Source organism: Sander vitreus, chromosome 11, assembly GCF_031162955.1.
Source record: "Sander vitreus isolate 19-12246 chromosome 11, sanVit1, whole genome shotgun sequence".
Taxonomy (NCBI): Eukaryota; Metazoa; Chordata; class Actinopteri; order Perciformes; family Percidae; genus Sander; species Sander vitreus.
The window spans coordinates 18,904,214-18,915,857 of NC_135865.1; the positions used below are offsets into that span (position 1 = coordinate 18,904,214).

The window sequence follows — 11,644 nt, forward strand, 5'->3', positions numbered from 1 at the left end:
AATATGTAGAAAAGTCACAAAAAGTCAAAGTGAAGTATGTCAAAAAAGTATGTCCAAAACAGTCATATATAGTATGTCCAAAAGTCACAAAAGTCATATTGACAAAAAAGTCATAATATAATATGTCGAAAAAAGTTTTTAAAAAAGTCATATAGCATTTTGAAAAAAGTCATAGTATAGTATGTCGAAGAAAGTCAAAACAGTCGTAAAATAGTAAGTCGAAAAAATAAATAAAAAAAGACATAGTAGCCCAGGGATGAAGTGACCCTGCCCGGAGGAAGCCCGGGGCCCCCGTCTGGAGCCAGGCCCAGATGGAGGGCTCGTCAGCGAGCGTCTGGTGGCCGGGTTTGCCACGGAGCCCGGCCGGGCACAGCCCGAAAAAGCTATGTGGCGGACATCTCTCCATCCCATGGGCCCACCACCTGTGGGAGGAACCGCTGGGGTCGGGTGCGCTGCCACATGGGTGGCAGTGAAGGTCAGGGGCCTCGACGGACCAGACCCGGGCAGCAGAGGCTGGCTCTGGGGACGTGGAATGTCACCTCTCTGTGGGGGAAGGAGCCGGAACTTGTGCGGGAGGTGGAGCGTTACTGGTTAGATCTGGTGGGGCTTACCTCTACGCACAGTCTTGGTTCTGGAACCATACTCCTGGATAGGGGTTGGACTCTTTTCTTCTCCGGAGTTGCCCAGGGTGTGAGGCGCCGGGTGTGGGGATACTCACAAGCCCCCGGCTGAGCGCCGCTAGTTTAACCCGGTGGACGAGAGGGTCGCCTCCCTACGCCTGCGGGTTGTGGGGGGGAAAACTCTGACTGTTGTTTGTGCATATGCACCGAACAAGAGTTCGGAGTATTCGGCCTTCTTGGAGACCTTGAGTGGAGTCCTGCATGGGGCTCCAGTCGGGGACTCCATAGTTCTGCTGGGGGACTTCAACGCGCACGTGGGTAATGATGGAGACACATGGAGAGGCGTGATTGGGAGGAACGGCCTCCCTGATCTAAACCAGAGTGGTTGTTTGTTGTTGGACTTCTGTGCTAGTCATGGATTGTCTATAACGAACACCATGTTCGAACATAGGGATGCTCATAAGTGTACTTGGTACCAGAGCACCCTAGGCCAAAGGTCAATGATCGATTTTATAATCGTTTCATCTGATCTGAGGCCGTATGTTTTGGACACTCGGGTGAAGAGAGGGGCGGAGCTGTCAACCGATCACCATCTGGTGGTGAGTTGGGTCAGGGGGTGGGGGAAGACTCTGGACAGACCTGGTAAGCCCAAACGGGTAGTGCGGGTAAATTGGGAACATCTGGAGGAGGCCCCTGTCTGACAGACTTTCAACTCACACCTCCGGCGGAGCTTTTCGTGCTGAAGCTGCGGTGAGGAGCTGTGGTCTTAGGGTCTTAGGTGCCTCAAGGGGCGGTAACCCACGAACACCGTGGTGGACACCGGTGGTCAGGGAAGCCGTCTGACTGAAGAAGGAGTCTTTCCGGGATATGTTATCCCAGACGACTCCGGAGGCAGTTGCAAGGTACCGAAGGGCCCGAAGGGCTGCAGCCTCTGCCGTGAAAGAGGCAAAGCAGCGTGTGTGGGAGAAGTTTGGAGAAGACATGGAGAAGGACTTTCGGTCGGCACCAAGGTACTTCTGGAAAACCGTTCGCCACCTCAGGAGGGGGAAGCGGGGAACCATCCAAGCTGTGTACAGTAAGGATGGGACGCTGTTGACCTCAACTGAGGAGGTAATAGGGCGGTGGAAGGAGCACTTTGAGGAACTCCTAAATCCGACTAATACGCCCTCTATGGTAGAGGCTGAGCTGGAGGATGAGGGGGGATTGGCATCAATTTCCCTGGTGGAGGTTGCTGAGGTAGTTAAACAACTCCACAGTGGCAAAGCCCCAGGAATTGATGAGATCCGTCCAGAAATGCTTAAAGCTCTGGGTGTGGAGGGGTTGTCTTGGTTGACCTGTCTTGGCCTCTTCAACATTGCGTGGAAGTCTGGGACGGTGCCTAAGGAGTGGCAGACCGGGGTGGTGGTTCCCCTTTTTAAAAAGGGGGACCAGAGGGTGTGTGCCAATTACAGGGGTATCACACTTCTCAGCCTCCCCGGTAAAGTCTACTCCAAGGTGCTGGAAAGGAGGGTTCGGTCGATAGTCGAATCTCAGGTTGAAGAGGAACAATGCGGATTCCGTCCTGGTCGCGGAACAACGGACCAGATCTTTACTCTCGCAAGGATCCTGGAGGGAGCCTGGGAGTATGCCCAACCAGTCTACATGTGTTTTGTGGATCTGGAGAAGGCGTATGACCGGGTGCCCCGGGAGATACTGTGGGAGGTGCTGCGGGAGTATGGGGTGAGGGGGTCCCTTCTCAGGGCCATCCAATCTCTGTACGACCAAAGCGAGAGCTGTGTCCGGGTTCTCGGCAGTAAGGTGGACTCGTTTCAGGTGAGAGTTGGCCTCCGCCAGGGCTGCGCTTTGTCACCAATCCTGTTTGTAGTATTTATGGACAGGATATCGAGGCGTAGTCGGGGTGGAGAGGGGTTGCAGTTCGGTGGGCTGGGGATCTCATCGCTGCTCTTTGCAGATGATGTGGTCCTGATGGCATCATCGGCCTGTGACCTTCAGCACTCACTGGATCGGTTCGCAGCCGAGTGTGAAGCGGCTGGGATGAGGATCAGCACCTCTAAATCGGAGGCCATGGTTCTCAGCAGGAAACCGATGGAGTGCCTTCTCCAGGTAGGGAATGAGTCCTTACCCCAAGTGAAGGAGTTCAAGTACCTTGGGGTCTTGTTCGCGAGTGAGGGGACAATGGAGCGGGAGATTGGTCGGAGAATCGGCACAGCAGGTGCAGTATTACATTCAATTTATCGCACCGTTGTGACGAAAAGAGAGCTGAGCCAGAAGGCAAAGCTCTCAATCTACCGGTCAGTTTTTGTTCCTACCCTCACCTATGGTCATGAAGGCTGGGTCATGACCGAAAGAACAAGATCCAGGGTACAAGCGGCCGAAATGGGTTTCCTCAGGAGGGTAGCTGGCGTCTCCCTTAGAGATAAGGTGACAAGATCAGTTATCCGTGAGGAGCTCGGAGTAGAGCCGCTGCTCCTTTGCGTCAAAAGGAGCCAGTTGAGGTGGTTCGGGCATCTGGTAAGGATGCCCCCTGGGCGCCTCCCTAGGGAGGTGTTCCAGGCACGTCCAGCTGGGAGGAGGCCTCGGGGGAGACCCAGGACTAGGTGGAGGGATTATATCTCTAACCTGGCCTGGGAACGCCTCGGGATCCCCCAGTCGGAGCTGGTTAATGTGGCCCGGGAAAGGGAAGTTTGGGGTCCCCTGCTGGAGCTGCTACCCCCGCGACCCGACCCCGGATAAGCGGATGAAGATGGATGGATGGATGGATAGTAGCCCATATGTAGAAAAGTCACAAAAGGTCAAAGTGAAGTATGGCAAAAAAGTCATACTATAGTATGTCCAAAAAGTAATACTATAGTATGTCCAAAACAGTCATAATATAGTATGTCCAAAAGTCTCAAAAAAGTAATAGTATATGTTCAAAAAAGTCATAATACAGTATGTCGAAAAAAGTTTAAAAAGTCATAGTATAGTATAGTATGTTGAAAAGTCACAAAAAACTCATAGTATGTAGAAAAAGTCATAGTATAGGATGTCAAAAAAAGTCAGAAAAATTCATAAAAGGTCATAGTATCATACTGTACTAAGAGCCTGGGTCTGGCCGAGGTTTCTTCTTAAAAGGGAGTTTTTCCTCGCCACTATCGCACTGTCACACTATGCTTGCTCTTGGGGGAATTGCTGGAATTGTTGGGTCTTTGTAAATTATAGAGTGTGGTCTAGACCTACTCTATCTGTAAAGTGTCTAGAGATAACTCTTGTTATGATTTGATACTATAAATAAAATTGAATTGAATTGAATTGTATGTCAAAAAAAGTCATAGTATAGCATTTCGTAAAAAGTCATAGTATAGTATGTCAAAGAAAGTCAAAAAAGTCATAATATAGTATGTCGAAAAAATTCAAAAAAAGTCATAGTAGTCCATAATACGTAGAAAAGTCACAAAAAGTCAAAGTGAAGTATGTCAAAATAGTATGTCCAAAAGTCACAAAAGTCATATTGACAAAAAAGTCATAATATAGTATGTCGAAAAAAGTTAAAAAAAAAAGTCATATAGCATTTTGAAAAAAGTCAAAACAGTCGTAAAATAGTAAGTCGAAAAAATAAATAAAAAAAGACATAGTAGCCCATATGTAGAAAAGTCACAAAAGGTCAAAGTGAAGTATGGCAAAAAAGTCATACTATAGTATGTCCAAAAAGTAATACTATAGTATGTCCAAAAAGTAATACTATAGTATGTCCAAAACAGACATAATATAGTATGTCCAAAAGTCACAAAAAAGTCATATTGACGAAAAAAGTCATAATATAGTATGTTGAAAAACGTTTTTAAAAAGTCATAGTATAGTATGTCGAAAAAAGTCACAAAAAGTCAGAAAAGGTCAAAATATAGTATGTCAAAAAGTCACACAAAAAACAGCTATAATCAATATTTTTATAATCAAATGACAAGGTGAAAGGGGTCGCTCATAGTGATAAACCTACACAGAAGACCACAAACAGCTAAAAGAGAGTGAATGTTGGACTTTACCTTCATCAGGTTGACAGAACCTCAACTATAAACTACTTATGTTGCTCCATAACTGCTGGAAATAGCAACTGTTAAACATGTTCACCATTTCAATCAAGAGGCGATGTGTCAATTTTGTGTTCACAACCAGTTTCCGCTACCCTCAAGTGGGAAACAAAATCAGTTATTGTCGGTTTAAAGGTTTGTTTTCCTTTTTTTTTATGCGTATCTTAATACAATACTAACATGGCTATATGTACATTGAAAGGGTTATTGGTCTCTGCAATTGTTTCCTGTCAATACTGGCTTTGAAGATCTCAATGTGTGTGATGGGGAACAAAATCCAAAGTCCTTGTTCTGTGTTCTGATTTCTGAAAAGCAGCTAATATGAGGCTCTAGCAGTTAGTTAGACATTTCATTTTTAGCATGAAAGTCTGTATTTCAGTGGGAAATGTTTGTTTTCTGAGCAGGGCTAGTAACACAAGGAGGACATTTCATACTAGAAAGACTAACTTTGGAACATACTCACTATGCACCATTATCTTTTGCTTATATGACATTTTTACACAGAATGAGAACTCCAATCTTCCATCAATCCAACACTGAAAATAGCTTTAAGGGATCTCTTTGTTGTCTGACCCGTTTTATATGGATTCTGTGGCAATGAGTGAAAACACCAGTATTTCAGCAGCAGATCTTCCTTTTAAAGATTATTGTGCATTATCACATTTGCTTTAAGAGGTCACCTCCCTGCATTGCTATAGTGAGGATTTAACTCTCATGTTATAAAGTGCCATTATTTAGTGGATAGACTTTGACATATGTACACAAAACTGTGGTTTACCTTATGGGTAGTTCCTCAGATTGATTTCTCATAAAAACTAAGACACAGCACAGGTATATAGTAACTCCTGTCAAGGCAAGAAAAAACGTTTTGTTTTTAGTTGAGGTCAAATAGTATTGAATTGGCAGTTGCAATAAAAAGCTTCTCACATAAGATGGATTTGCCTTTTATTTTTTTTTTTTATTTACAAGTGGTGAAAAAATGACATGGGGGACAACCAGTGCAAAATCTGTACATAAATTCAGTTGCAGGTTTCTTATATACACGAGTACTGAACAGGAACGTGAATACACTCTTTCTGTCATGCATGTAACAGAGTTCACAACACAGCAAATGACACGATGTAAAGATGTCTGATTTAGTTGTAGTCCATGATGCTCAGGCTGCTCATTCTCCCAGGGAAAGGTACATAGGATGATCACATTGGAGCCCACAAACTGTCTTGTGAAAACAAAATGGCAGAACATAAGGAGCACAACAGAAGAGGACCCATGACTTAATTCACACACCCTCCAGGACATTTAACATAATTAGTCATTTTCACAAGAGTTATTACAGCAAGTAAGAACACACCAGAATTTCGGGGTGATGGCCCACAAGTCCATACTGACAAGGCAAGATTCAGCACATTCCCCCTGATGGCGGGAAAAGCGGGATAGAATAGAAAAAAATAAATCCCTCTTGGTGGGCAAAAAAAAAAAAGGTAAGTTGGAGGTAAAGTGCATAAAAGCTTAAAATCAAAAAGGTGGTGGGGGGAGGGCAACAATTAAGAAACTTGCAGCACACACAGCTTAACAATGGAGAGAGCAGCTGTCAGGATTTTCAGGTCAACTGTCTCTCCAACTTTGTTCTACGATGGCAGACACGCGCTTCTCGTATTCCCGCTTGTTTTCCTGGTACAGCTGAGCTGCCTGGCTGTTGGCTGGACTGTTGGGATTTGGTTCATCAAGCAGGGACTGGGGGGGGGGAAGAGAGAAGAGAAGATACAATACTGAAGGTGAGGTTTTAGTGGAAAATAACCAACCTGCATCAACCCCCGTTCATCTATTTAGTCACACGCCTTCACACACGTTTGGTTTGAAGTACATCCAATTGTCATCACCAAAATAACTGAGTTTGTGAATATACATTTTCTAAAATGATGCACCAAATTACTGTATTTAGCACACAAAACCACCATTAAATATAAATAGGATATTATTGAATGAAATGATTAATCAAGAAACTATTCAAACTAATAAATGAATCGCTACTGAAAATAATCGTTAGGTACAGCCCCTACCATCGGTATCAAATTCTAAATGTCACTGCATTTGCATGAGCATAGGTTAGCACAGGGGTTTATTTTGTACAATTGTATATGTGTATTAGCGATTTGTAGCCCAATGACAAAAAAATAAATAAATCGGTTACACTTTACTTGAAGGTATCTACATAAGAGTGACATGACACTGTCATGAACGTATCATAAACATTATAAACAAGTCAAAAACGTTTATGACATGACATTACGAATGACGCTTCTTTTAGGAAGCGTCATTCGGTTTTTGTCATGACAAGTTATGGTTAGGGTTCATGTGTCATGACTGTGTCATGTCAATCTTATGTAGATACCTTCAAGTAAAGTGTTACCAAAAAAAATAAAAATAATAAAAAAAATAAAACTCTTTTCTGATATATGATGATTAATTTCCTTCCATCGAGTTAGACATCAAATATGTGGTGGTTACAGCTTTTCCATGTACAAGATAGGGTTTGCTTTACCGGTTTTATATCACAGAAAACTGAGGACCTTTGGTTTATTCACTTTTGTCAAAAGTAAAATAAGGCGTGCCTACATTTATAACATCTATTTAATATATTGCTGTTTATTGTCACTTCCTACCTGGATAGATGTAAGAATAGAGGACACATCATAAGTGGGACTCCAACGATTCTGTAGGATGTCCAAACATATACTGCCATCTGCATACACTGTGGATAAAAACATAGTTACACACTACACACAAATACCAACAATTTAATGTGCCAGTAGAAAAGACAACACTCCTACCATTTGGATGAAACATCTTTGACACAAATCGTACTGTGGGGGGTTTGTTGGGGTATTCTTCTGTGAACTCTACAATGAGTTTAAATGTACCTGGGACGAAGACGAGACACACACAAAACACATTTGTGAGCCGGTGAGGAATGTTTCAAGGCAGAAAAGTGTGTTGGAGCAGTAACCTCTAACATGAACACTCCCTCTATTAACATGAAGGTGTATGTTACAGGTTTATCAACTATAGAAAGGGGGGGAAATCTTCAAAGGGGAAAGAACAAGAACATTTGAGCTTATTACAAACTACTTTTGCAACTTACTTGATAATAACATTAGATCTAACAATGCGTTTCATATTATTTCGGTTTGGTTTGGATGTGGTAAAGGAGATGTGAGATGCTTACCGTCCTCAAAGGGAGTTCCTTCAGGGCTGTGAGGTTAGAGAAAAAAGGGACTTCATCATTCCTGTTGCACTTCACACACAAATCTATAAAGATCTGTAGTTGTGGGGGAAATCTTGCCAAATTAACATTAAGGGTGTGCATCAATGTCTTACCCAAATATGACTGCATTCCACACCATAATGTTGTTTTCAGATGGGGCACCACTGACACCAGCTGGAGGGTCCTCTTGTAGCCTTTACAACAAAAACACGCAAAAAAGGAAAAGGTTTATAGCACGACTTCTAAACTATTCTCCACTAACAGGAAGTTTTATTCAGCCAGAGTCAGGTAAATCCCGTAATTGAATGGCCTCTTTCAACACAAAGTCAAAATGGCAAATTGAATATTTCAATAACCATAACTCCATGCCAATATGGCTGGTGGAAATACAGCTGACTTCTGCTTAGAGTAAGCAGACTGAATTGCCACATGAAGTGATTACGTCCTACCTTGACTGTGCCATTTAAACATTTAACTCTGGTGATGTTTAGTATTTTCGCAAAATGTTGTTCAGCCTTCTGCGTTGACGTTGAACAAATATATACATATCACGATAGCAACTAAGCAACTGTCTCTGCAAATCAATCAAGTCAGTGCCAAAAAGCATGTAAATATTAAACATTTTATATTTCACATTATAACTTCTTACCAACTACAATGCATCATCTAAAGTTGTTTTCAGCTGAGATAAACATTAATGTCATTACTAACTAGTTAGCAACCTATCCTCACATTGTGGCAGCTTCGTCCAAAGCTAATTTTGAATTAAGGGGGAATATTTGTAAAACAAATTGTCTTGTTTTTTTGATTAACTTTCCTTTTAAAATCAACATCTCATTGGTATAAAAGTACGAGAAATTACGTTTCTGAGCATTGTGTAGTTAGTGGTACAATATTTCTCTTCTTATCATAGCTCTAACCCTTACAAAATAGGAACACTGATGTGATAGGTCAAAACTAAAATGTTAACCTCTCACACCTTTTGCAACAAACCTTAGGCCACATATCTGTCATTCTAATGCTGACAGTTGCACAATCACTAGAGGACTATAGAAGTGTGTGAAAGGTTCCAGTAGCTTACTTATGACTAAATTCGGTGCAATAAAATGATCTGAAGCTGCTGAAATTTACAGTGAGATGAAAACATGTTTGAGGACCCTGAAGTAAAAAGGCTTTTTTTAAATTGGAACATATGGGATTTATTTAGTTATATTGACCCAGCTTGCTAATAAGTTGAAGAAAAAAGAAGAAAAAACTTTTCTGTGGGCAAAGTATTGTTTTACTGTTGGATGAACAAGTCAGTTTGATACTGACTTCAGAAAATGCAGCCTGAGTAGTATTGTTTTGCTTCAGCTATGGCTTAATGTTGTTCTTCTCCAGTCCTTCCAGAAAAATGCAGTTTTTTTTGTGATTGTTGCGGGCAAAAATCCTTGATTATGCGGCACGTTTTCTCAAAAAATGCAATGGAATATGCGGGATATTTATGAAATTTTATGTGATGAAATTGCGGGAACTTGCAAAAACTGCAGTTTCATCATGGCTTCATTGTGGGGTTTGCAGCTTTTCGATGATGTTCACATCGCGTAATTACATCACTTCATAACGTCCCCATGGCAACAGGGGAAAATGGCTGCTCTTGTGTGAAGTAAACGCAACATTTTTCAACTTTCTGGTAAGATATATGGGACTTTTTTGCAACAAAAATGCGGGGATTATGAAATCATGCAAGCCCCACATATTTTGAGCGGAACTCGGCAATTTATGCTGTGGAAGTGCGGCGTATTTGAAGAAATGCGGCCCCTGCATAAATATGCAGACTTTGGCTGATTATGCATTGAATTATGCGATCGCATAATCGCGTTTTTCTGGAAGGACTGCGTTCTCATGTTCAACACAATGTATTTGTCTGGGATTTCAGTAGCTCTTCTGGGTCTGGCTCCAAGCTATATATAGTGGAGATGTTGACCCGATATGAGCCAGCCACCTAGAGCCTCAGGTGGGGCCCTTCTGGCCGTTCCAAAGTCGAGGTGACCGTGCTTTTGCCATCAGGGCCTCTCGACTTTGGAAGAACCTGCTTTGAGAGATAAGCATAATCAGTGAACTCTTTTAAATCCCTACTTAAAACCTATTTTTATAGACTTTCATGTGATGTGGTCTCTTTAAAACATAAATAAAATATCTATCTCTCTTTATTTTACTTATTGATTTTACCCTTTTTTATTTTGTTTTCTCTATGTCTGAGTCTTTTGCCTTCTTGTTTTTATCCAAATTGTGTCTTGCTATTATTTGGCCCCACTGTTTAGCTCTCTGTTGTTATATTGACCTGGATATCGTACTTTTGCCTTTGCATTTGTACTTTTTTAAGGTGCAATATAAAACAGTTTCAAAATAAATCTGCCCACAATTACTTACCTAACACCAAACTCTGATAAACTATTTTACTTATGTAGGGACTGTATGGTTTTCAAACACATTAGTTAAGGTATGTTGGCAAGGTAAGTTAACTAGCCAACTGTTACACTGCCTAATGCCACTTAAACTACACCCTTTTACATTCCCGAAGCACTAACGTTTGATACGTTGCATTAAACGTGTTTTGCCCAATGATAAAATGGCCAACCAATCACTTGCATGGTTGTCACCGACATTAAACATTAAATGCTAACGTTACCTAGTTCATGGAGTTAGCTAACGTTATCAGTCGTAAACTAAGTCAGTAACGATACCAGAGACGGTTTATAGAGGATCTTTGACAGTACTTCTAATCGACTACCATGCTAACATGTATCAGCTAGCACGGTTAGCTCCTAACGTTAGCTTCTAGCTACGGGCGAAGCGCTTCTACAAAATTGACGTCATTTTTCCAGGTTCGTAAAAACACTAGATTAACTACAGTGTTTGCGTTACGTTCGTAGTTTACTGTGGTGACGATTGTGATATAATCTATATATATATATATATATATATATATATATACACACACTGGTTCAAGCTGATGTAAGCTAGGCTAATGTTAGCTGTTTTTGACAAATCATAGCTTAGCTACGTTAACTAACATTCTCGGCAACGGCATCATTTCTGACTATGAACTTACCGTTTAAAATCTCTCATAAGTCTCCTTCTAGCCGGGGTTGACATGGTTTAACTTGTGAAACACGTATTGATAACACTGATACGTTAACAGGAGCTAATTTTATCAAAATGCTATATTGTATTTAAATTGTTTGACACGTTCACAGTGACCCCATTCACAGCGGCCCGACGCTTTCCGTCGTTCTCTCGATGATAATCTTGGTTAGCCCAGCTAGGTTTACTGGACGATACCACATCATGGAAAGGGGAGGAGACTATTTCGAGTGCCAAGTCTAACAAAACTTTCTGGCATTGATTTATCAGTACATGCATCCCGTGCCGTAAAGAAAATATGCTTTTGGAAAAGTATTATGCTACATACCGGCAAGATACATTTATCTATTAGTTTGTTTTATGTATCAGCATGTTTTTCCTCCCCCATTCTCATTGAGGGCGTCGTCTCTCACGGAGCTGGGCCACAGTGACTTGATGTTTGTGCATCTATGACGAGAGTCGCCCCTAGTGACAGGTTTCTGTTGGCCAAGTACACCACTGTCAAGGAAAATAAAGTTTCAGTTTTAAGTTTGAATTTCTTTTTTCCTTGACCAGACTTGGTAGTC

The 11,644-nt window shown here is 41.8% G+C and overlaps 1 protein-coding gene across 1 annotated transcript; it reads right to left on the reverse strand.

The window, feature by feature from the left end:
- Positions 1 to 5,615: 5,615 nt before the first annotated feature.
- On the reverse strand, positions 5,616 to 11,253 carry ube2al (ubiquitin conjugating enzyme E2 A, like). Its single transcript, XM_078262104.1, has 6 exons — positions 11,047 to 11,253; positions 8,066 to 8,146; positions 7,914 to 7,939; positions 7,519 to 7,608; positions 7,351 to 7,439; positions 5,616 to 6,421 (listed from the first exon to the last, which is right to left on the reverse strand). The coding sequence occupies exons 1-6, from the start codon at positions 11,088 to 11,090 to the stop codon at positions 6,293 to 6,295; spliced, it is 459 nt and encodes a 152-aa protein (XP_078118230.1). The 5' UTR covers positions 11,091 to 11,253; the 3' UTR covers positions 5,616 to 6,292.
- Positions 11,254 to 11,644: the final 391 nt, after the last annotated feature.

What these genes read in the sequence shown, in the direction of transcription:
- ube2al (XM_078262104.1), bottom strand. Translation starts at nt 11,090, where the DNA reads ATGTCAACCCCGGCTAGAAGGAGACTTATGAGAGATTTTAAACG. An exon ending in TGGAATGCAGTCATATTTGG is followed by an intron (nt 7,940 to 8,065) that starts GTAAGACATTGA and finishes CTAACCTCACAG; the next exon opens with CCCTGAAGGAACTCCCTTTG. An exon ending in CTATTCTTACATCTATCCAG is followed by an intron (nt 6,422 to 7,350) that starts GTAGGAAGTGAC and finishes CCCCCCCCCCAG; the next exon opens with TCCCTGCTTGATGAACCAAA.